The 27085-nt window shown below is 39.1% G+C and overlaps 1 protein-coding gene across 2 annotated transcripts in view; it reads left to right on the top strand.

The window, feature by feature from the left end:
- The window catches only part of ino80 (INO80 complex ATPase subunit), a 232643-nt gene that overhangs the window by 60142 nt on the left and 145416 nt on the right, over nucleotides 1-27085 (top strand). For both annotated transcript variants that reach the window (XM_059952871.1, XM_059952861.1), the window contains exons 5-10: nucleotides 13140-13292; nucleotides 13949-14069; nucleotides 15003-15211; nucleotides 19674-19727; nucleotides 20622-20825; nucleotides 25109-25304. In XM_059952871.1, the coding sequence (XP_059808854.1) occupies nucleotides 13140-13292; nucleotides 13949-14069; nucleotides 15003-15211; nucleotides 19674-19727; nucleotides 20622-20825; nucleotides 25109-25304 (937 nt within the window). The remainder of the gene's footprint in view (nucleotides 1-13139; nucleotides 13293-13948; nucleotides 14070-15002; nucleotides 15212-19673; nucleotides 19728-20621; nucleotides 20826-25108; nucleotides 25305-27085) is intronic.

Below are 27085 nucleotides of genomic sequence, written 5' to 3'. Positions count from 1 at the left end.
CCCTCTGCAGCAACTTGTAATCTTGCATTGGAGGCTGCATTCCCAGGTGTGATGTAACCAGTCATTGCTTCCCACAGTGCATCAGAAGAAATTTTTAAGTCTTTGGTGACATACCAAATTGCCTTAAACTCTTAATCAAGTGAAGCCACTAGCATGCCTTCATGATTGCATCAATGTGCTGGGCCCAGGATAGATTAGCACACCTGGGACTTGAAGCTGCTCACCCTTTCCATCACTGACCTCTCAATGAGAACTGGTTCATGTGCTCCCAAATTACCCTTCTTGAAGTCCACAGACAATTCTTTGGTCAGACTGACAGAGTGCAAGATTATTGTTTCAACAACACTCATCCAGCTGATCCATCTCATTCCTGTTGCCATCTACAATTCTGCTAACAGAAGTGTTATTGGTGAAATTTATAGATGGTGCTTTAGCTGCTCTGAGTTTAAAGAGTGGAGCGATGGGCTAAGCACGCATACTAGAGATACACCTGTGTCAGTGTTCCCTCGATAATTTTTTTTTACAGCTGTGTGGCATTTAAATTTTTTTGTAAGGTGCATACTTGGAATATTTAGAATGAAATTTGAAAATTCACATACTTTATTAATTAAAGGGTATGATGAAATATAGTACAATAAAGTTTTTTACATTTCATAAACTTTACAAATTCACTGTCCAGATTAATTTTTCATGGATATGAAAGATACTTATAAATCCTAAGTTCTTAAGACATGGGAGCAGAATTAGGCCATTTGGCCCATTGAGTCCACTCTACCATTCAATCATGGCTGATCCTTTACTCCCCTCCTCAGGCCTGCTTCCTGGCCTTCTCCCCGTAATCTTTGATGCCATGTCCAATCAAGAGCCTATCAAGCTCTGCCTTCAATATACCCAGTGACCTGGCCCCTCAGCTGCTTGTGGTAATAAGTTCCACAAATTCATCACCCTCTGGTTAAAGATATTTCTCCACATCTCTGTTTTAAATGGACACCCCTCTATCCTGAGGCTGTACTCTCTTGCCCTAGACTCTCCCACAATGGGAAACATTCTTTCCACATCTACTCTGTCTAGGTCTTTCAACATTTAAAAGGTTTCAATGAGATCCCCCCCCCCCCCCCCCCATCCTTTTAAATTCCAGTGAGTACAGACCCAGAGCCATTAAACATTCCTCGTATGATAATCCTTTCATTCCCGGAATCATCCTTGTGAACCTCCTCTGAACCCTCTCCAGTGCAACAAATGAGACCAAAATCATTCACAATACTCAAGGTGAGGTCTCACCAGTTCCTTGTAAAGCCTCAGCATCATATCCCTGCACTTGTATTCTAGAACTCTTGAAATGAATGCTAAAATTGCACTTACATTCCTCACCACCAATTCTACCTGCAAGTTATCCTTTAGGGTGGTCTGTACAAGGAATTTTGTATTTTCTCCTCGTTTAGAAAATAGTTCATTCTCCTAATCTGTCCATGTCCTTCTGTAGCCTTCCTGTTTCCTCAGCACTAGCTGTTCCTCCAATCTTCATAGCAGCTGCAAACTTGGCAACAAAACCATCTATTCCATAATCTAAATCATTGATAAACCGCATAAAAAGAAGCAGTCTTAATACAGACCACTGTGGAACACATCTAGTCACTGGCAACCAAACAGAATAGGATCCTTTTATTCCTACTCGCTTCCTCCAACCAGTCAATAACCATGCCAGTAACTTTCCTGTAATGCCATGAGCTCAACTTAGTAAGCAGCTTCACTCATAGCACCTTGTCAATGGCCTTTTGAAAGTCCACTGCATCCCCTTTATTGGTAATCTCCTCAAAGAACTCCAACAGGTTCATCAAGCAATATTTTCCCTTAAAGAAGCCATGCTGACTTTGTCCAAGACTGTGCTATCTTGTCTTGTGTCACCAAGTACTCCATAACCTCATCCTTAACAATTGACTCCAACATCTTCCCAACCACTGAGGTCAGGCTAACTGGTCTATAATTTCTTTTCTGCTGCCTTCATCCTTTCTTAAAGAGTGAAGTGACATTTGCACTTTTAAAGTCCTCTGGTACCATGCTAGAGTACAATGATTTTTGAAAGATCATTGCTAATACCTCCACAATCTCTACCATTACCTCTTTCGGAACCCTAGGGTGCAGTTCATCTGGCCCGCGTGACTTGTATTCCCTTAGATCTTTCAACTTTTTGAGCACCTTCTCCCTTGTAATAGTAACTATTGTTACGGATTCAGCAACAATAAATATATAAGTGAGGCTGGGGTTTTTATAACAAATAAAACATTTATTAAACACTGAAAAACAAACCCCCCCCCCCAAAAGTAAACAAACTAACGTAACTGGAAATCAGCTGCTGTGTGGCAGCTTAAACAGTTCTTAAAGCAATAAAGCTTAAACAGTTCTTCAAAGTAGTACTGCAAAAGTTCAGAATGCTTACAGTCCATTAAAGGAGAGACTTTTTAGATGATTTAAATTCTCTTTCACTTCATGTTGCTGTGGTTCCCAGTCGAACTATACTTTTCCCTGGAGAATTTACGAAGATGAAAAATGAAACGGCTTAAAGGCACTGACCTTTCCTTGACAAAACTGTACCCAAACCCTTTCTGCTATATTTCGCAAGGATTAACATAGGGACAGCCAACGAATTCCTTCCGAATGAGGATCAAACAAGGTCGAACCTGTTTCACCGTCGAAATCGACTTTCCTCGATCTTTTAGCTCCCGAACTCCGATCTTCACTCTTCACTGATTTTTAACTGGCAGTATTATAAAGAAACTGCCGGCAATGACCTTTTAAACTTTAGGCATTAAATAAAACTCCATCTTTCAACCAAACTGCGTCATAATATTGGACCACACAGTGGCATGGAGTCAAAATGGGAAATCCAGCCACAAACTGCCCCTCCTCACAGGGAGGGATCCTCATTTTATACCCTGTGGAAAAAAAAACACCTGTCACATGACTTCGACTGGCGGGAAAATTATGTCACTCCACCATCACAAGACCACTACCTTAAGTCCAGTATAGCTTCAACACCACTGTCACGTGACAAGTACGAGATACCCACGGGTACGTAACACCTCCCTCCAAAAAAAAGTTTTGGTCTGTCAAGAACAAAATTTTAATAATTATTTACAAGAAAAAAACAAATGTATAAATTTTATAACGTACACAGTATACATAGTATCATCATATAACATCTTACAACTTGCAATGCAGTAGTAGTGTTACAATTGTAAAAAAAAACACTCCATAAAAAAATTACATTGTACATTTAACATCGAGATAGACAATCAGCAACCACATTATCTTTGCCTTTAATATGAGTTATCACAATATTGTACTCCTGTAACATCAAACTCCAATTTAATAACCTTCTGTTTTTGTTTTTCATCTTACTCAGTAACACTAACGGATTATGATCAGTGTAAACAATAAGTGGTTTTTGAGTTGTACCAACATATACGTCAAAATGTTCTAAAGTTAAAACAAGAGATAACAATTCCTTCTCTATTGTCGAATAGTTTCTTTGATGCTTATTAAATTTCTTAAGAAAAGTAAGCTACTGGATGATCAACCTCATCACCCTCATTCCTTTGCATTAATACTGCTCCTGCAGTCTCATCTCTAGCATCTTCAGCTAATGAAAAGTTTTTCAAAGTCAGGTGCCTTGAACACAGGTTGTTGACATATCATTGTTTTCAATTTATCAAATGCTTCTTGAAAAGGCACTGTCCACACAAACTTCACATTCTTCTGCAAAAGGTTAGTTAATGGAAGGGCAACATTAGCAAAATTCTTAAAAATTTTTCAATAATATCCTACCATTCCCAAGAATCTTCTGAGAGTTTTTTCTCCCCCGTTGGAGTGGGAATCTCTAAAATTGCCCGAACTTTTGCCTGAACAGGAGCTACCTTACTTTGACCCACAATATAATCAAGGTAAGTCACAGTGGCATGTCCGAATTCACTCTTAGCTAAATTAATAGGCTTTTGAAAGCCTTTCAAACAATTTCTCCACCGCAATAATGTGTGCTTCCCAAGTATCATTTCCTGTCACTAAATCATCAGTATAAGCATCTGTATCTTTCAATCCCTGAGTCACAGAGTTAATCATCCTCTGGAAAGTACCTGGGGCATTCATCATCCCAAATGGAAGAACATTATATTCATATAGCCCAGATGGAGTTGCAAATGCAGAAATCTCTTTACCTCTGTCCATTAGTGGAACACACCAATACCCTTTCAATAAACCAATCTTTGTAAGGAACTTTGCTTTTCCAACTTTACCTACACAATCAACTACTCTAGGAATTGGATATGCATCTGTTTTTGTTACAGCATTCACCTTCCTGTAGTCCATACAAAACCTAATACTACCATCTGGTTTTGGCACCATAACACAGGGTGAACTCCAATTCGAGTTTGAAGGTCTAATAATATTATTCTCTAAAATATATTTAATTTTTTTCTCAGCAAGTTCACATTTTTCTATGTTCATCCTATATGGGTGTTGTTTAATGGGTTTGGCATCTCCAACATCTACATCATGTGAAGCTATAGTAGTCCTTCTCGGAATGTCTGGAAACAAATCCTTATATTTAAAAATTAATTTCTTCATCTGCTGTTTCTACTCTAGCTGTAAATGTGCTAGTTTCTCATCAATATTTTCCAGAATGGTTGAATTTGGTAACCTGGCAGAAACAATGTTGGGTTTAGAATGAAATTCAGATGAATCATCTATCATGTTCCTAGTTAAATCAAATTCATTATCATTAACCACAACAATCACAGTATCAGATTGTTTCTCATAATATGGTTTTATCATATTTATATGGCAAAGTTGTGTTGGCCTTCTACGATCTGGGGTTTTTATCACGTAATCCACATAATTGATTTTAGACACAATTTCATAAGGACCATGAAATCTAGCTTGTAAAGGATTCGTTTGCACTGGGAAAAGAACCAGCTCCTTATCTCCAGGCTTAAACATCCACATCCTAGCTTCTTTATCATACCAAGTTTTCATTTTCTCCTGAGCCAATTTTAAATTTTCCTTGGCTAAGCTACAAGCTTCATGTAACCGGTCCTTAAATTTCAAAACATAGTCCAACAAATTAGTGTGTACTTCCTTACTAATCCACTGTTCTTTTAATAAAGCTAAAGGTCCTTTAACTTTATGCCCAAATACAAGTTCAAATGGACTGAAACCTAAAGAATCTTGTACCGATTCCCTTACTGTAAATAAAAGTAAGTTTATACCCTCATCCCAATCACTTTCATTTTCCACACAATATGTCCTAATCATATTCTTGAGGGTAGAATGAAACCTCTCCAAGGCACCTTGTGATTCTGGATGGTATGCAGACAAAGTGATTTGCTTAGCCCCCAATTTATAATCTGTTGAAACAATCCAGACATAAAATTACTGCCTTGATCAGTTTGTATTTCCTTAGGTAATCCAAAATAAGTAAAGAATTTTATAAGAGCCTTTGTCACAGTTTTAGCTGTTATATTCCTAAGTGGTACTGCCTCTGGAAACCTAGACGAAGTACACATGATAGTCAACAAGTACTGATAACCAGTTTTTGTTTTTGGTAATGGACCGACACAATCTATAATAACTTTAGAAAACGGTTCACCAAATGCTGGAATAGGTTGTAATGGAGCCACTGGTGTAACTTGATTTGGTTTGCCCACAATTTGACAAGTATGGCACGTTTTACACAACATCGCCACATCTTTTCTTAGACCAGGCCAGTAAAAATGTTTTAAAATCTTGTCCACAGTTTTCCTTACCCCTTGATGTCCATCTAAAGACACACTATGAGCTAAAGTCAAAATCTCATTTCGATAAACTTTAGGGACAACTACCTGGTAAACAGTATTCCATTCATCACTTGCAGGAATTGTAGGTGATCTCCACTTCCTCATCAACGCTCCTTTTTCCAAGTAATATCCTACTGGCACCTTCTCAATTTCACTATCTGGTAGAGCTTGTTCTTTTAATTTTATAATCTCAGAGTCTCTACTCTGCTCTGCTATCATCTCCTTCCGAGACAGAGATAAATCTTCATGGTCAGACTTACTCCAAGAATCTTATTCAAACAATGAAGGCAAGAAAGTCTCTGACACATCCTCAAAACTCGAATCCTGAGTTGAACAGTCATGAGTAACAACCTCATTCTGCACATCAATCTTTTTAGCCATAGCTCCAGTCACAACACAGGAAGAATCTGTGTTAGAATTCATCTCTGGTTCCTCTGACTCCATTGTCAAATGCACTTCAGGAAAAACTTGTCCACTTGCCAAGTCATTACCTAACAATAAAGAAATATCCTTCACAGGTAAGCTAGGCTGTAATCCTACTTTAACAAATCCTGTAACTAACCCTGACTTTAAATTTACTTTATGCAAATGTACAGGCATAAAAGCACTCCCAACACCTCATATATAATTTACCTCACCAGTATCAGACTCTTCATTAAACTTCAATACACTGTCTAACATCAGTGATTGAGAAGCTCCAGTATCCCTAAGGATTTTTATTGACACCGGAGTAGATCCTTCTTTCAAGGATACAAACCCTTCAGTTATGAAATGATTATATCCCTTTTTAACTTGGTCAGACTCTAACAAAACCTCTTTTGTGTTCATCGAACCCTGTAATTTTACAGGTATGTTGCACACAAGCATCTGGGACTGCTTCCTTCTCTATCTTTTTAAATCGGAAACAGTTAGCTATTACATGGGCAGGTTTCTTACAATAGTTACAAATAGGACCAAACTGTCTTTCCTTCACAGGCTTTCCTTCCTGCTTACCTTTCTCATTAACTTCTGATTTAATTTCTGATTTACCGTGAGTCTCTGTTATTTTTCCTCTTAAAAATTCTGCCCTGAGGAAATTTATTCTTATGGATTAAAACATACTCATCAGCTAATCTAGCACAGTCCTGCAATGTATCAGTATCCCTCTCATTTAAGTAGGCCCTTACTTCAACAGGGATGCTTCTTTTAAATTTCTCCATTAAAATCAGCTCTTTCAATGTATTATAGTCCCCATTTACATTTTTAGAGGAAACCCATCTCTCAAAGCACACAGCTTTATCATAGGCAAATTCCACATAAGTTTTTTCCACAGACTTCTTCAAACTTCTGAATCTTCTGGGACCAATTCGTATGCTTTCAAAATATGCTGTTTCACAATATCATAATCAAGTGCTTGTGCAGCAGTTAAAGCTGTATAAACTTGTGCTTTGCCTTTAATTACACTTTGTAACAACACTGATCATTTATCTTTCGGCTGCTCTGAAATCTGAGCAATTGTTTCAAAATGTTGGAAATATCTTTCCACTTCTGTTTCACTAAATGGAGGGACCAATTTAATTTCTTGACTAGCAACAAACAGTTTTCTAGAACCAGAAGACTGATTCTCAGACCTTAATTCCGCCATCATATATTCAAATTCCCTTTTTTTTTATTATCAGCTTCTAACCTACAACGCTCCAATTCTGCTTTACTTTGTTCCAACTTCATTTGTTTGATTTGCAACTGCATCTCTATATTACTTATTGGAAACGACTCTAAAATTGATTCATCAAAATCAACCGAATCCACATAGTGTGACGCGATTTTTCTCTGTATTAGAGTCTTTGATGTAGACTTCAAAATACCTTTAAGTCGCAGTCTGCTAGCTATCTCAGACACCTCAGTTTTTTTCGCCTTCGCTAACAACTCCGCGTCTGGCGAAGCCAGAAACTTATCAATATTCATTGCTGCTGAATACCACTCACAAGCCAAACAAACAAAAGAATTGAGTATTCCCCTTTTCCAAAACACCGATTCAAAATTTAACAAGCATTTAAACTCAAAAATGATTCATCCCGGATGCAGCCCCCATATTTATGTTACGGATTCAGCAACAATAAATATATAAGTGAGGCAGGGGTTTTTATAACAAATAAAACATTTATTAAACACTGAAAAACAAACCCCCCCAAAAGTAAACAAACCACTAACGTAACCGGAAATCAGCATCTGTGCGGCAGCTTAAACAGTTCTTAAAGCAATAAAGCTTAAACAGTTCTTAAAGCGATGTTGCAAAAACAGTTCTTCTAAGTAGTACTGCAAAAGTTCAAAATGCTTACAGTCCATTAAAGGAGAGACTTTTTAAACGATTTAAATTCTTTCGCGTTGTGTTCCTGTGGTTCTCAGTCGAACTATACTTTTCCCTGGAGAATTTACGAAGATGAAAAATGAAACGGCTTAAAGACACTGACCTTTCCTTGACAAAACTGTACCCAAACCCTTTCTGCTATATTTCGCAAGGATTAACATAGGGACAGCCAACGAATTCCTTCCGAATGAGGATCAAACAAGGTCGAACCTGTTTCACCGTCGAAATCGACTTTCCTTGATCTTTTAGCTCCTGAACTCCGATCTTCACTCTTCACTGATTTTTAACTGGCAGTATTATAAAGAAACTGCCGGCAATGACCTTTTAAACTTTAGGCATTAAATAAAACTCCATCTTTCAACCAAACTGCGTCATAATATTGGACCACACAGTGGCATGGAATCAAAATGGGAAATCCAGCCACGAACTGCCCCTCCTCACAGGGAGGGGTCCTCCTTTTATACCCTGTGAAAAAAAAACACCTGTCACATGACTTCTACTGGCGGGAAAATTATGTCACTCCACCATCACAAGACCACTACCTTAAGTCCAGTATAGCTTCAACACCACTGTCATGTGACAAGTCCCAGATACCCACGGGTACGTAATACTATAGTCACATCTCTTTCCTTGTACCCTTCAACATCTGGCACACTGCTGGTGCAAAATACACAGTTCATTTGCCATCTCTTTGTCCCCTATTATTATTTCTCCAGCCTCATATTCTTGTGGTCCTATATCCACTTGCATACTTGAGAAAGCCTTTACTATACACTTTGATATTGTTTGCTAGCTTGCTTTCATATTTCATCTTTTCTCTCTTAATGATTCTTTTAGTTGCTTTCTGGTAGGGCTTTAAAAGCTTCCCAAACCTCTCCCCACTAATTTTTACTTTGTTGTATGCCCTCTTCTTTGCTTGTCAGCCGCAGTTGTACTATTTTGCCCACCATTTGAGTATTTCTTCATTCCTTATTAGATCATACAAATGTTCCACTTCTAGTCTGTTTCTGGATTTACATTTGTTTGAATTCATAAGACTTAATCCATGTTCACACTCGGCACTGGAAGCTTGAAATGTTCAAAGGAGTAACACACACAAAATGCTGGAGGAACTCAGCAGACCAGGCAGCATTTACCATTCTGCCCAAAATGTCGACTGTACTTATTTCAATAGATGCTGCCTGGCTTGCTGAGTTCCTCCAGCATTTTGTGTGTGTTGCTTGCATTTCCAGCATCTGCAGATTTTCTTTTGTTTGTAATGTTTGAATAATGGCAACAAGAACTGACAATTCTTCAAATTCTTCATTTCTAAGCATGTAGTTCAACATATCAGTGGGTGTCTTAACAGAACCAGTCTTAACTTTCTCAGAAACATCAAATTTAAAATCACAGTATTGCTGTGATATTTTTGAGGCAATGCGAATTATATTAACATTATATTAAAAAGAAAATTCCAGCTGTGGGCGACGTGTATGGGAGCACTTCACTTACTGCCCTTGCAGTGTAGAGGGAACAATGTCCTGTGTTGATTGTCAATGAGGAGAAGATTTTATTACAGATCAGTACTGACTGGGCTCCTGATAAGAAAGTTTGGGATCCAGATGCAGAGGGAGGTACAGAGGCCAAGGTTTTGAAGCTTGTTGATTAGCACTGAGGGGTTGAGGGTGTTGAGCGCTGTTGTCCAGATGCTCCAGTGCAGAATGGAGAGCCAGTGAATTTGTATCTGCTGTAGATTTATTATGGTGGTAGACAAATTGCAGTGGATCCAGGTCCTTCATCTGGCAGGAGTCAATTCTATCTGTAACCAACCTCTTCAAGCACTTAACAGTGGATGTGAGTGCTGCTGGGCAATAGTCATTGAGGCAACTCACCCTGCTCCTCTTGGGTACTAGTATGATGTCCTTTTGAAGCAGATGAGAACTTCTGACTGCAGCCAGTTAGTCAGCACCAGCTTTCAGTACTGTGCCAAGTGCAGCATCGGGGCCTGATGCCTTCTGAAGGTTTACCCTCGTTTGGTCTGTTGTGAGCACTACAACTCCTTAGCTATTGTGTTCATTAAAAAAAAACTTTGCATTATCTTTAATAATACGTAGTTTTGCATGCCCTTTTAAACTTTCCTTTTAATTTTATGTTGTTTACATATTTTCTCGCTTTCTACCTATTAAACTAAGTTTGGTTATCAGATTGAATGTCATCGCATGCTACAGAATAGCAGATGTGTCACCATTGACATTTTATATTGTTTGTTTTTCTCCTTTTCTGAAGGGGAGAAGCTCAGAGGCACTTTGGAGTGCATATCACAAATATTTAAAGGTAGCAGGAGCTGTGAGGCAGGTACACGTTATCATTCTGTGTGATAGCTCAGCATTTGCAGATTAGTTGTAGTGGACTGCAAAGCTGAACATAAACTGCATTTTGACATGCTCACCCTGAACTGTCCAACAGAGATGCCAGTCACAAGCAGGAACAATAGATGTTTTTACTCCCTCTCCTTCTACCCTTTGATGCACTGGTCTTTATTTCTGTTAGATGTTATTGTATGGAGCATGCACAAATTTCTAATTAACCCTTTGGGCAATTTTGGATTGTGTTTACTTTGCTTGTGGTGCCATCTGCCTGTTCTCTTCTTTCAACCAAGACCCAAACAGAACAATTTCAGGCTGCTTGATTTGACTACTTCGTTGTAAATGATGGGCATTCTGTGGTGCTGGAGGTTCCATCTCACTTTTGAGTGAATGCATAATGTTAGCCTTTGATCAGATGCTAGATGAACTTGATTTCTGATATATGAAGTGGCTTCGTGCTTTCTTGACAAAGGTGATTTGTGTCTTCTATTGCATAAAATACAGCTTTCTTAACCAAGTTGAAAACATATACCAAATACCAGATATTTATGTACAGAAAAATACTGTGTGGCTTTATTTCCTTGTACTGAAGGCTGATGCTGCACAGCATTTCCATTGCTTTTGCCCAAGATGGCTTATAGAAGTCAGATTAACTGAAAAGTAGACCATAATAGTTGCTGAATGATGAAAATGGCTTTTGGATTTATTTCTGTTGTAATGAAATTTCTGAAGTCGTTATTGTTCTAGTTGGTCACCTTTAGAACATTCGGAAGCTCAAAAATTTAAGAGATTAGCTTCACTATCAATGATAATTCTTTAAGAATAAATAAGCATTATTTGAATTCTCTGCCAGCTGAGCATCAGAAAGGCTGAAACTAGACAGTTCAACCTTAACTCCATTTCTTGATTTCAGGCACACACTCAACTAACCAAAATTCAAGATTGCTTAATGTAATTTCCAGTACACAAGAGTAAAGAACAATATAGTAGTTACTTTGGATCTGATGCAGCACAAAAGAACATAATAAGATAAAGAAGACAATAATAAAAAACATAAATATAAATAAAACATAAATAAAAAAAATATATAAATACATTTGATAGTTTATAAACCAGTTATTTTTCCGGTACCATTGGTTCTGTTGAGCTCTGAACTGAGCTTTGAACAGATCACACCTGGATAAGTAGCCAAATGGAATGGGAAATGGTTGAGAAGCTATAAATACTAAAGGAGGAACAGAGCTGGTTGCCATTGATGTGCACGTACTGTCTTACATGGGACTGTGCACAAGGATGATGTAAGAGGACTAATGAAAGGGCAGGAATAGCAGCTCTGTATTCCTGGATGTATCATGTTTTTAGGTGTGACATAGATATTTCCAAAGAGGAAAAGGTGATGCACTGTCACAGCAGTACTGTGGATATCCTGGAGAGCTGAGCAAAGGAAGTAACATGAGTAGAGCTTAGAAAGAAAAAAAAGAATGATCACTTTGATGGGATTATGCTATAGGCCTCCAACTAGTTGGTGAGATTTGGAAGAACAACATGTAGAAAAATGGCAGGAGGATCTAAAAGCAATGGGGTTGTAGTAATGGGTGAGTGTAATGTCAATACTGACTGGGTTACCTTTGTATAAGAGGCCTAGGTGAGTGAAATTGTTCTATGTACCCAGGATAAGTTTTTAAAGCAGTGTGTAAGGAATCCTGCTAGGGAGGGAACTGTACTTAACCACAATGTTGGCTACAATGGAGGACTTCAGTTAGAGATTTTATAGGCTGGGAGTGCAGTAGGCTGAGGGGTGATCTTGGGAAGATTTATAAAATTATCAAGTACATAGAGAATTGTTATAGAAGGGACATAGAAAAATCGGTCTTTTTTCCCCAAAGTTGACTCTAAAGCGAGAAAGCACAAGTTTGAAGTGAGAGGAATGTTATTTAAATGAGAAATTAAGGGCAAGTTTTTCACATACTGAAGGGTAGGTAGAGTGAGCTGCTACGTACAGACATAGTGCTTTAAAACAAGAAGCATTTGGATAGGTACATAGCAAGCAAATGTTCAGAGGGATATGGGGCAAATAGATGAGTGCAGACGGGATCTTGGTTAGGATGGATGAATTGGGCCAAAGGGCCAGTTTCGATGTTCTTTGACTTTGAGATTATATAGGCATTTTGGCAAAACATGGGAGATGCAAGTGTGAAGTAGGACTAAAAGCTGCTTTTGTAGTATACAAGTTGCATAGTGATTTTGTTTGTCTTTAAAGAGATGGGACAGTAGCAGGAAGCTTCATGCATCTAGTAATTGATGGATTTGGGATAAGCAAATGTCATTACTAGAGATTAAACAGTTGGGAAGCTGATTTTCCTTGCAGGGATTTTGGTGTGACAAAATACAGCAGTTGATGATTGAAGCAGAGTGATTGAGCAGCATGGAACATATGATTTAGAATGTTGTGCACGTTAAGAGTCAATATCATTAGACATTTTAATCCTGATATCATGTTCTTCGGTGCAAATCCAATGTTCTTGCTCTTTAATGTTACTTGTATTCGCTTCATGTAAGTTACTTTGTGGGTTAGCCTGCTAAGTCAGATTTATTTTCATTTATTTCTCCTTTCTATAGAACATTCTCTTGAGTAATGAGACATCAGACTCAAACACTGATGTTGATGATCCCGAGGGGGAATTCACCCTCAGCAAAGAAGAGTTGCATGATATGTTACGTCTGCATAAGTACAGAAAATTGCACCAGAGCAGAGTGCACAGCATCAGAGAGGTAAAAATTTCCAACATGTACCACTTCATCTGTTTCTCTTTGTGGGTGGTTGAGAGCGTTGTTTACTTTGATATATTGGGGTCACTAATGGTCATCACGGTTGATGAGTGGAGAAAATAATTGAAGTATGATCTGTTATTAAATCACTATGATCCTGGCCGTTAACCAAGTTGTGTCACTTGGATGTGGGGTTTGCACAACAAAGCAGCAGTAATTGGGAATTGATGGAAGCAATTCATTGGGAGAGTTATCTGTTCTCAGGCTCTCTTTATTGGAGAATTTATTTCTGTAGCAGCATTTACCTCTGCCTGTTATGTGAAGTCCTCACCTGTGTCTCTGCTACCTAGGTACAATTATTTTAATGTTGCCCTAAATCAATAAACCAGATTATTCAAAACATACTGATCTTTCGTGGTCTTGCGTAATTGTTTGCCCTATTCTACACCATTGCTAGTCCTCCAAATTTACTGATTTGGAGCTATGGTAGGAACGGTTTAAAATCCTTCCTGCATTCTCATTGCCCTTTCCTGCACTTAGCTCATTTTGTTTTGTAACTGTGCTGCGATGTTAATTTGTTGTCTGTAATGTGTACAATAATCTGATGCTGAACAGTTTTGATGTTATGAAGAGTTACATTAACTGTTTATGCCCTCCAGCTCCAGCAGTACCAATACTACAGCACTGGACTGCTATCCATGCATGACCATTTTTACGAGCAGCAACGCCATGTCCTAGGTCCTAGCAGGAAGAAGAAAAAAGAAGAGAAAAAGATCAAGGGTGAGTTGCATCAGTCTGCCATAAAGATCATAATTGCTGTTTATTTTGTTTCACCCCATTGTAGTTTCCAATGGGATAAATATCTGCTCTTTGAAAGCAGAAATATTACATTAATTACTACTTTGGTGGTGTTTGATGTAAGTTTCAAGATGGCACAGTTTTAGTTTTTTTGGGCTTATGGGAATGGTTTTCAGGACAGAGAGGGAAGTTTGGGATCAAGTTAGAGTTCAGGAAGAGAAATATGGATGAATTAAAGGACAGGTGGAGTCTTGCATCTCCACTCCACATTTGAAGGCCAGTGACGCTGATGTGGAACATCAGTGGATGGGGATTTCTGGCCATATGTCAGACTGACAGACCAGCGTATGCTGAGCCTGGTGCCCCCCCCCCCCCCAAATAAAAATTCCCATGTTCATTAAGTTGTCAGCAGTTTCTGGAGACAGCATTCTGTCTGGGCAGGAGAAATGAGGTCCAGTGAATCCAGAGTTTGAGGCCTGGTGTTTCAGGTCCTACCATCAGCAAACTGGAAGTTGAGGCCTGTTGGTCAGAACCCTGGGTCTTGTAAGTCTGCAAGTCTGCTGGGGCAGTGGTCATCTTTGAAGTCAGACAGGACAAAAAGAATATTTTTCTGAGGACTAGTTGAACATAATTTTTAAAAAATGATAGTAAACATGAAGTAAGCTTTTGTTGAGAAGCTAGTTCATCTTGCGACGTTGCATTGCTTTGGTATGCCATAGCCTGGGGCTCATATTGCACAAAAAGTGATTTCAACCGGCATTGCTCTTGTTGTAGTGTGTCTTGTAAGGTGTGGGGGTGGAGTACTTATTGAGTGAATGGGGTGGATATGGACAATACTGTACATAGGTATACAGATGGTGTGAGATTCATGATGTATCTGAGGAGGTGAAAGTTGAATATAATATTTTTTTTCAGCTAAACTAAAGAAAGTGAAGAAGAAGAGGAAGCGTGAGGAGGAGCATTCTTCTGAAGAATCCCCACGGAGGGCAGAGATGAAAATATTTGCCAAATTCTCCCATGATGCTCCTCCCCCAGGTTCAAAGAAAAAGCACCTTAATCTGGAGCAGTTGAATGCACGGCGACGCAAGGTGTGGCTCAGTATTGCAAAAAAAGAGGTTCCTAAGGTGAGAACATGTACAGTATTATATAGTGTACTGAGCAAGTGATGTGGTTGATCTCTCTTGAGACAAACTGTGTTGTCAAATGGTAGAGGTTTCCTGCATATTTCCATCCATAATGTTTTTCAAGTGAGTTGAGGCTACATCATGGGAAGAATAAATGGAAAATCAAGATTTCCAAAAGGCCTTTGACAAGGCCCATGATATTGCAGGAAAGATGCTGGTGTGGATAGAAAAGTGGCTGACTAGCAGGTTGCAAAATGTGGGAATACAGGGGCCCCTTCTCTGTTGGCTGCCAGTGATTAATGGTGATCTGGAGAGTTGGTGCTGGGATCACTTTTCACGTTATATGTCAATGATCTGAATGACAGAATTGATGGCTTTGTGACGAAGTTTGCAGACGATACAAATGTAAGTGGAGGGTGGAAGAGCAGGGAGTCTGCAGAAGGACGGATTGATAAGGAGTGCGTGCAAAGAGGTGGCAGATGGAATATAGTATAGAGAAGTGTATGGTTATGCACTTTAAAAGAATAAAGCATGAATTATTTTCTAAATGGGGAGCAAATTCTGAAATTGGGTGCAAAGAAACTTGGGGATCTTTGTGGAGGGTTCTCAAGGATAACCTGACATTTGAGTCTGTAGCAAGGAAGTGGATTGCAATGTTAGCATTCATTTTGAGAGGATTAGAATATAAAAGCAGGCTTTATAAGGCGTTGGTCAGACTGCACTTGGGATAAGATGTGTAGTCTTGGGCCCCTTTTCTAAGAAAGGACGTGCTGGCATTGGAGAGGGACCAGAGGTATTTACGAGAATGATCCCAGGAGTTAAAAGATTAATGCGTGAGGACTGTTTGATGGCTCTGGGCCTGCGCTTGTTGGTTTATAAGAATGAGGTGGGGGAGGGGGGGAAGAGATCCTCATTGAAACCTTTCAAATATTGAAAGGTCTAGATAGAGTGGACATGGAGAGGATGTTTCCTGCAGTAGGGGTGATTTGGATCAGAGAGTACAGACTTAGAATAGAAAATTGTCCCTTTAGAATAGGGGTAATGACAAATTTCTTTAGCCAGTTGATGGTCTGTCTTTGGAATTCATTGCCATGGATAGCTGTGGGGACCAAGTCGTTGGGTATATTTAAAGCAGAGGTTGATAGTTTCTTGATTAGTAAGGGGTCAAATGTTAGAGTAGAAGGTAAGAGAATGGAGTTGAGAGGGATAAGAAATCAGCCACCAAAAAATGGTTGAACAGACTTAATAGGCCGAATGGCCTAATTCTGCTTTTATGTCTTATGGTCTAATAAAACCTGCTGATACTGGAAATGTGAAATGCAAACAGAGAATTGTACAAGTGCTCATTAGGTTAGGCAGCAACAGTTGAAAGAGAAACATGTAACATTTCAGGTTGACTACCTCTTGTCAGATTTGGGACATGGAAAATAAAGTTAATGTTAAATTGAAGAGATCGTGGAGAGACGTATAGTACAACAGATGATAGAGTGAAGCTGTATGAATACATCCGTTGGAATGTATCCTATAGCCTTGCAATGAGCAAATTTTTAATACTCTTTGAATTATCACTTTGTTAACCCATCAACAAGAGAGTCTCTTACAATTTCCCTCACTGCAACCCAGGCATCTGTCTATCACAGATATTTCCTTTATTTTCTGCAGTTCTTTCCCGCCATCTTTTGAAGTTGAAAATTAGTTTTCGCTTTCCAATTTCTAGCAAAGGGTATTCAGCTGAAATATTACCTGTCTTTGCTTAAACACTTTGTGAATGTTTCCAACATTTCTTCAGCAAAGAGGGCAGATAGATGCTTTCTAACATCTTTCATTGCATGTAGGATGATGTGATTGTACATTTAGTTCTGGCAAAGTTGAAAGTGCAGTTGTTTAAATTGGGTGGAGTGGAGTTCAGACCAAGAGATGGGAAACAAAGCTGAAGGTATAAGATGTGAACTGGCAACGGTAGATTGCCAAACCGTATTGAAATATCTAACAGTTAGTGTCTAATATTTAAAAAAAAATTATCTAGTTCATAAATATTCCTTTAAGACACCACAATCCACCAGGCAATATTGGTCAGGTGGTGGTTTTTGAGCTACTTAACAATTTTAATTGAGAGGATTGTATAATATTGCTGAAAAGAACAGTAGAAAGGTTTGAAAAGTCATCAAAAGGTGTGCCAACAATAGATAAAGAAAGAACATGGAAGTAATTAAAAAAGATACGCAGATATATCGCAAAAGCTTTTTGTTGTATGTAAAAAGGGAAAGATCAGTAAAAAGAATAATGCCAGTTTATTGTGCCCTTGACCCGAGAAATTACTCTCTGGTTTGAGATTTGCAGAGAAGTTTGGCCAATTCTGTATCTCTCTTCACAGAAGAATACACGGAATACCACTGATACAGTGATGGAAAGCGAGAATTAGAATGAATGAGGAGCTGAAAAAATATTGACCTAGTTCATTTAACATTAAAGTTCAAAGTAAATTAATTATCAAAGTACATGTATGTCACAATATACAACTCTGAGGTTCACTTTCTTGTGGGTATACTCAATAAATCCGTAGTAGAATCAACGAAAGACCACACCAACTTGGGCGTTCAACCAGTGTGCACAAGGCAACAAACTGCAAATACAAAAAGAAGAAATTAATGATAATAGATCAGTAATAAATATCAAGAACATAAGATGAGTCCTTGAAAGTGAGACCATACATTGTGGGAACATTTTGATGATGGAGCAAGTGAAATGATCCCCTTTGGTTCAAGAGCCTGGTGGTTGACTGGTAATAACTGTTCTTGAACCTGGTGGTGAGTGTCCTGAAGCTCCTGTACCACCTTCCTGATAGAAGTGAGAAGAGATGGTCTCTGGTGATGGATACTGCTTTCCTATGACAATGCTTCATTTGAATGTGCTCAGTGATGGGGAGGGCTTTACCCATGATGGACTGGGCTATATCCACTACCTTTTGTAGGATTTCTTTTGTTCAAGACCATTGACGTTTTTGTACCAGGCTGTGATACAACCAATCAATGTACTCTCCACCATACATCTGTACAAGTTTGTCAGAGTTTTAGATGTCATGCCAAATTTTTGCAAACTCTTAAAGTAGAGGCACTGCTGTGCTTTCTTTGTAATTGCACTTGCATGCTGAGCCTAGGACAGGTCCTCTGAAAAGATAACACTGAGGAATTTAAAATTGTTGATCCTTTCCAGCTCTGATTAGACTTGTTCATGGACCTCTGGTTTCCTCCCCCTGAAGTCAGTAGTTAGCTCCTTGGTTTTGCTAAAACATGATGGACTACATCCTAACGATTTGAAAATAGTGAATGTAATAGTTGTCATTTAGTAGTACTGTCATATATTCAAGACTGAGGTAGTAAATATAAACTCTTTGAAAATGGATGATTAAGCATGGATGTAAATATGAATCATCTTGATATGGATTGTAAGTAAAAGTCTAGAATCTATGATTAAGAAATTGTTTACAGAGCACTTAATTTATAGGAATAGGCAGAATTAGAGTAATTTGTGATACAGAAATGGTACTTGAGAAATTCATTAGCACTTTTGAGGTTGCAACTAGCAGAAACAATAGTGACCTAGTCAATGTAGTGTATATGGGCTTTCTGGAAGGTTTTTGATCAGGAGCCACATATTAAACCAGACTGGAACACATGGGGCAGAGTACAATATAATACTGGCATGAATTAAAGATCGGTTAACAGATGGAAAACATCAAAATATACTGGTGTGGTGTGAAGTTGATATCTAGTGGGTGTCACAGACTGTTGGGGGTCCCAGATATTCACAATCAAGTTCAATGATTTAGGATAAGGAGATCTATTGTAATTTATCAAGTGTGCTGATGAAACAAAGCTAGATATCTGTGAGGAGAATGTAAAGGGTTTTGCGGAAGGACATGGGTAAAGAAATGGCAGATAAATATCGTGGAAGTAAAAGGAGAAGCCATCCACTTGGTAGGACAAATGAAAAGGTGGTCTATTTTGTTTTTAAATGGTGAGAAATTGAAGTATTAATGTTTGTAGGAACCTCTCTAAAGTTAACATGTAGGTGCAACAAGCAGTTAGTAAGCTAAGCAGTATGCTAGCTTTTATTACAAGAGGAGTTGAGGGCTAGTGTAAGGAAACCTTAGTGCAAGGGTCCCATGGGCCCTTACCATTAACAGAGGGGCTGTGAAATTAAACAAGACCCCACCTTGAGATATCACCTGTGATATTGTGTGTGGGTCTTCCGACCTCTGTATTCTCCTGCATTTGTTAGGATTCTATAATATTTCCTGTAGATGATAAAAAATGCATGGAAGGGGGGAGATTATCCTAAGGTGACGTATGGTTAAGGATGAGAGGCAGTATGGGAATTCTGGTTTGATTTGCACTGGTTCAGTCAGGCAGGGTGGGTATAATGTTGAGGAATGTGATTTCCTTTTGGGTTGTTTTTGCAGGTTTACAAGCAGAAATCCTCAGCACGCAACATGGTTCTCACCAACACCAAGAAGGTAGGTCGGTCACTCACAAAAACATGGCAAATTGAGGTAAGTTAATGGGACAGCTCAAAATAATTTCCACTCCCAAGTAGTGGAATGGTTGGGGCTTTTGGGTATAGGGCAGTGAGGTGCTGATGGAAGTGCCATATGATAGGGATTATGTACCCCAGTTTCTACAATTGGTTGCTGTTAAATGGATGGAACTTATCAATTTGTATAGTATTCCATGAGAATTTTCCCTTAAATGTACAGGCATAAATGACTGCAGAGCACAGAGCTCTTCTATTATGGTGATATCGGAAGATTTCGATCTAGATCAAAGGCCAGATACTGTAAAATGCTTCAGTACAGTGTAGAGCAATTTGATGTTACTATTGATGGTGTGGATGTGATGAGGACCTGTAAGTACCTGGGGGTGCGCGTGGAATACAGGTTGATTGGAGCACCAACACAGGCTGTGTACAAGAATGGCCAGAGTCAACTCTACTGCCTGAGGAGACTGAGGTCCTTTGGAGTATGCAGGCCTTGCCCCCTCATGTTCTACCAGTCTGTTGTTGCCAGTACAATCTTCAATGTGATGGTGTGCTGGGACAATGACATCAATGTGGGTGATGCCAACAAGCTCAATAAACAGATTAGAAAGGCTGGCTCTTCATATCTGTATACTTGTAATGCTATTATGACACTGTAATTTTTTTTGGTATCAGTAAAGTATCTATCTATCTATCACTGGCTGAGGATGTGTCATGTGAATGTTGATTTGAGAACAAGGGTTTTAAGTAGTTTGCTGCTTCTCATAAACACAAGTGACAGTGACAACCAGCGTTGGTGGTAGAACCATTTGTTTGATTTTATATTTGATATTTTTATATGTTTGCTATATTTGTGCTTTTTGTCTTATGCCAGCTGGCACACCAGTGTATGCGAGAAGTTCGGAGGGCTGCCATCCAGGCACAAAAGAACTGTAAAGAAACGCTGCCAAGAGCTCGCAGGCTGACCAAAGAGATGTTGTTGTACTGGAAAAAATATGATAAAGTGGAGAAGGAACATCGGAAACGGGCAGAGAAAGAAGCCCTGGAACAGCGGAAACTGGATGAAGAGATGCGTGAGGTTTGAAGTTTTTTAGCACTTGATTTAACAGTAAATGTTAAAGGATAAAACCAGAGGCGAAAAATAGTAGACCTTTCATTTAAGATGGAGCCTCTGACTGTTGATTTGTACTTCTGGCTGATGGATGGAGGTATGTAGCTGAATGGAAGTATATGACGTAGAAATCACAGGCTTTCCAAACAAACCCAAATTATGTATAGCACCTTTAAAACTGGAAAGCACTGCAAAATTCTTGCACAATGATACTTCGCTAAAGCCACTTAGGGTGTAGTTAAGGTAGTGCGCATAAGTTTTGGATAAATGTGGATTTCAAGTTTAAAAGTGTTTAAAAAGTAGCTCTGAATTGTGGAGAGGTTTAGACAGAATTATAGAAGTACACAATTGCAAATTTATGTGAACTACAATTTTATATTTAGAGCAAATTGATAGTCTAAATACTGATGGATATGGTGTACAGCTTGTCAAATAGTGTCTTGTTAATGGTAAGAAATCTGGAACTTGGTCGACAGTTGGTGCAAGGTTCTTGACTGAAATGTACAAAGCTGCCTTTGCGGAGAATGGCTAACTTGATGGCTTCTGCCTTGACCAATCCTGGTCGCACAGCCTAAAACATCCAGCAATCAAATGTCGATCTTTTTATACGCTGAGGAAGTTTTCCACCATCATTCTAGTGGTTGTGTACATTACACCTCAAGGCAGCGTAGGCAGGCACAGGAGAAGCTGAGCACCATAATCAGCAGTCACAAAATAGCACCCCTGGATAACTTCCCAATAGTTGCAGTGGATTTCAACTTGCCCAGCTTGAAGAAATCTCTGAACAACTACCACCAAAGTATCATCTGTGAAACAAGGGGACTCAACACACTTTACTGTTCTACTACCATCAAGAATGCCTTCCATGCTAACCCACACCCACACTTTGAAAAGTCTGATCACCTAGCTGTACCTTACTCCTGGCATATAGCCAGAGACTAATGACCGCAGCATCAGTGTTGAGGATCAAGAAGGTATGGTCAAGGGAGATGGAGAAGCACTTTTAGGACTGCTTTGAGTTGGTGGCCTGGACAATATTCAGTGATTCATCTTTGAATGTGGACAAATATGCCACAGTTGTCACTGACTTCATCAAGACCTGTGTGGATGAGAATGTGCCTGTGACGACATACCCAAAGCAAAAACCGTGGATGAGCCTGCAGATTCGTAGTCTGCTGAGGGTTGGATCTGTCACATTTTGAAGCCAATGACCCAGAACTGTACAAGAAGTCCCAATATGACCTGCAAAAGGCTATTTTAAGAACAAAAAAAAGAATTCTTATTGAAGTTAGAGATGGAATTAGATGCACATCAGCTCTGGAAGGGTTTAAAGGTTATTACTTCCAACGAAGTGAAACCTAATGTCAGGAATGCCTGTGATGTTTGATTTCCAGATGAGCTCAATGCCTTTTTATGCAAGCTTTGAAAGGAAGAATAAAACTACACCTATGGGAAACCCTATAGCATCTAGTGATTGTGATCTCTCTCGGAGGCTGATATCAGAACATTTTTCAAGAGATAAACCCTCTCAAGATGTCAGGTCCTGATGGTGTACCTGTAAATGTGTGGCAACCAACTGGTGGGAGTGTTTAAGGACATCTTCATTCTCTTACTGTTGTAGTCGGAGGTTCCCACCTGTTTCAAAAGGGCAAAAATCATGCCTGTGCCCAAGAAGAACAGAATAAGCTGCCTTAATAACTATTGCCCAGTTGCACTCACATCTACTGAGATGAAGTTCTTTGAGAGGTTAGTCATAGCCAGTATCAACTCCTGCCTAAGCAAGGACCTGAACCTGCTGCAATATTCCTATTGCCACAATAAGTCTACATCAAATGCAATCTCACTGGCTCTCCACTCAGCCTTGGATCACCTGGACAATAGTAGCACCTGTGTCAGGCTGCTGTTTATTGATTACAACTTGGTGCTCAACACAATCATATCCTCAGTTCTAATCAATAGACTCCAATACAAGGGACTCTGTAGCTGCCTCTACAACTGGATCCTTGACTTTTTACCAGGAGACCATAGTCTTTGCAGATCAGAAGTAACATCTCACTGATAGTTAACACTGGTCCACCTCAAGGTTGAGTGGTTAGCCCACTGCTCTACTCTCCCTACACCTAGGACTGTGTGGCTGTTCACAGCTCAAATGTCATCTATAAATTTCTTGATGGCAGTATTTCAGTTGGTGACAAGAAACTCGTACACACAAAGTACACTGCAGATGTTGTGGTTAAAGCAACATGTACAACACACTGGAGGAACTCAGCAGGTTGGGCAGCATCGGTGGAAACGAGCAGTCAATGTTTCGGGCCGAGACCCTTCGTCAGAACTGAAGAGGGAGGGGGCGGGGGCCCTATAAAGAGGGGAGGGTGGGAAGGAGAAGGCTGGTAGGTGCCAGGTGAAAAACCAATAAGAAGAAAGATCAAGGGGTGGGAGAGGGGAAGCAGGGAGGGGATAGGCATGTGAAGGAACTTGTACAGGAGTGGGATAGATCAGCTTGCTGAGTGGTGCCACAGCAATAAACTTGCACTCAACATAAGTAATTTAAGACCAAGGAACTCATAGTGAACTTTGGGAAGGGGAAGTCAAGGGAATGCACTAGTCATCTATAAGGGATTGGAAGTGGAAAGGGTGAGCAGTTTCAAGTTCCTGGTTGTCAACCTCTCTGAAGATCTATTCTGGGCCCAACACATTGACAAGAAGGCATGCCAGTGGCTAAATTTCATCCAGAGTTTGAAACTTGCTATGTCACTAAAGACAATTTGCATATTTCTACAAATGCACCATGGACAGCATTCTAATTGGTTGCATCACCATCTGGTATGGAAGGGCCATTGCTCAGGTTTGGCAAAAGCTGAAGAAAGTTGAAACTTGGTCAGCTCCATCATGGGCACTATCCTCCCCAACATCAAGGACACTTTCAAAAAGCGATGCCTCAAAAAGACAGCATCTATCATTAAGGACTCCCATCACCCTGGACATGCCCTCTTCTCATTGCTACTGTCAAGGAGGAGGTACAGGAGCCTGAAGACGCGCTCGATGCTTCAGGGACAGCTTTTTCCCCTCTGCCATCAGATTTCTGAATGGACATTAAACCCATGAATGCTATCTCACTATATATAATTTATTTTTGTTCTCTTTATGTACTATTGTTGCAATGCACTCTTGCCACAAAACACCAAAATTCACGACCTATTATGCCAGTGATATTAAGTCAGATTCTGATTCCAATTCTGACTTGAATGTTAACATAGACCAATATAGCATGGTACAACTCCTTGCCTCATGATGTTGTACTGACCTTTTAACCTACTCCAAGATCAATTTAATGCTTTCCTGTTGCATAGATCTCAATTTTTCTTTCATCCATGTGCCTATCAAAGAGTTTCTTAAATGTTGCTAATGTATCTACCTCTACCACCACTCTTCCTGGCAGCATGTTCCATGCATCTGACCTCCTGTACCTCTGACATCTGCCCGCCCTAATGTCTGATGTTCCTCATAAACACGCTTCGTAATCTAGGCGAATTGCTCTGCACCCACTCTCAAATTTCAATATCCTTCTTTTAATGAGATGACCAGAACTGAACAGAATACTTCAAATCTTAACCTTGACATGTTCCAGCATATTAGTCTGTTTTACACTGTCTTCACATGCTACAAGGTCCCTCTTGTTGGTGAATACGGAAGCAAAGTTTCCATTAACGATCCCAGTTCTTCCTGCACCCCCCCCCCCCCCCCCAATCTCCAACTTCTGACTGATCAAGTTTTTTGTTTTATATAGCTTGACAGTTAGAGCTTGAAAGGGGATCAAATCCAAAGATTTGGGGGCATTGTGGTGTCAGTACTGTTTTGAACTTGTTTCAACCCATTTTTGTTCTTTGAGTAGCAACTATATTTGCCAAGTTAAGGAATTATGATGGGTAAAGAAATGGATCTGAATTCTGGGACTTGGCAGATGTTTTTTGAACCTTTTGTGTTTTTATTTTCATTTTAAACTTTAAGGTATTAATTACATAGTTCAATTTTAAGATCTGTCAAATGTAATCTGGGAAATGTTGAAATAATCCTTGTTGGAGACCTGAAAGTGCAAGGGTAAATTTTTAAAAAATGGTTGTAAGTATCTATTAATATTAATCAAAACTTCCTTATTTTTCATTTGATACCAGACCTTTGCCTCAAACTTTTTCCCTAAGACTGTCTCATTTCCACAAGACAAACCTTACCCTGCTCTTATTGATTTCTAGGCGAAAAGGCAACAGCGGAAGTTGAATTTTCTAATCACGCAAACAGAGCTGTATGCACATTTTATGAGCCGGAAGCGAACGCCTGGGAATGATGCATTGCAGGAAGAAATCTTGATGAAGCTAGATGACAATGTAATGTACAGACAGATTGACATAGGAGGTGGTGTTATGGTTAATGTCAGTCAAGAGGATTACGGTAAGAATGTGTCACAATTTATCTTGGGGGAGAAAAGTAAGACTTGTTTATCATGCTCCAATCCACTTCAGAGTTAACAAATAGCTTTAATTGGATTAATTTTTGTTTTGGTATGGGGAAAATTGCAACCATTTTGTGCATACCAATATGAAAACAAATTATATTTTTACAGTGTTGTTTAGGGCCATATTTTTTTCTGGAAAATGCAATAACTCCACTGCTCTTAGAAATATCATATGGGAGCATTTGGATCCGTAACAGAAAAGACCAAGCCTCAAAGTAATATCTCATCTCTTATCATTATGCTGCATAGAGTGTTGGTCAAGATCTTGGTGCTTACGTCTCTGGAGATTAGACTCTTACCAGCTGAGCCAGAGCTAATTTAAAGCTGTGATATGTTTTGATATACTTCACTCGGTTTGTTTCCCTAGTTGCTACTTTGAAAACATTTAAACAAATAAATTGGTCTTACCCAAGACAACCTGAGTAACTTAGCAAAATGTTTAGGTTCCAAGAATATACAGAAGGTGGGGAGCTATTGAAAATCTAACGAGTGCTATCTAAGATCTAACATTAACTAGAATCTGTACTGGACTATAGCTAATTAACCTAGTAGTGCAGCCTCAGCTGACAGCATTTCTGACATGGGGAATCTTCAGATTCTGTCTAATTCTTGATCAGGAGAGTATACCTAAAGAATAGTTCTCTTGCGCAAAAATCGATCATTGGCAAATTATGCGCTCTGAATTTTTCTGTGACTCAGCATCAAGTGTTTCAAACTCTAATAAGAGGAAAAAGAATACTAAAAGAGGTAACCTAGAGGTAGACTATGCATTTGTAATTTTTTTTACTGAATTCTATAGATAAAGGTAGTTTCTTTGTATTAGTGGCAAATATGACCTTATTTAAGAAATTAATGGATAAATGAGACAATAAACTATGTACTGATAAACAATATTAGTTGTAAGGAAAATTTAAACAGCTATTTTAAAGGAAGTTATGTCAGGACACTTGGACAATATAAACAGGATTAGACAAAGTCAACATTTCTGAAAGAGCAATCGTGTTTGACATCCAGTTGGAGTTTTTTTAAGGATGCAACTAGGTATGTGGATGAAGGAAAATTTAATGCGTCAAATGTCTTGTGCTCTAATGGAAAACTATTTTATGTTGGGTAATTAGTTTTTCAGAAATATTTTAATTGAAGACTATGAAAGGTTAGTGTAAAATTGAAGTGCAAGTTTTTTGTGTGATGCATTGACATGAATTGAAATCAATTGATAAGAAATAATGGGGTTGCAAAGTTAATCCATTAAAGTACACGACTTCAGCACACTTGTATTGAGATCAAATGTACTTTTGAGTTTCATGTCATAGTCATGCAACACAGAAACAGAACCCCATTTACCAATGTGTGGTCTGTAGCCTACTAGACCTTGATTTGAGTGCTTGTCTTGCTATTTAAATTTTGAGAGTTCTTGCCTCCACCACTTTTTCAGATGGTGTGTCTAAATTACAACTATCAACTGGGTGAGAAAAATAATTTAGTTGAATCCTCTTCCAAAATTCTTAAACCTTGTCCTAAACCTGTTGATTCTAGTTTTGGGTCCTTTGTATACTGGTGTCTTAAACTCATTTTATTCAGACCCCTCATAATTTTGCTTACCTCTATCTGGTTCCCTCTTCAGTTTGTGCTCCAAGGAAAACAAACACAGCCTATCCTTTTCAGTGAAACACTCCATTTTGGCAGCATCCTGTTGCGTCTCCTCTGTAATGCTGTT

Source organism: Hypanus sabinus, chromosome 2, assembly GCF_030144855.1.
Source record: "Hypanus sabinus isolate sHypSab1 chromosome 2, sHypSab1.hap1, whole genome shotgun sequence".
Lineage (NCBI taxonomy): Eukaryota > Metazoa > Chordata > Chondrichthyes > Myliobatiformes > Dasyatidae > Hypanus > Hypanus sabinus.
The sequence above is the reverse complement of the archived record's forward strand: the minus strand, read 5'-3'. Positions and strand labels throughout refer to the sequence as shown.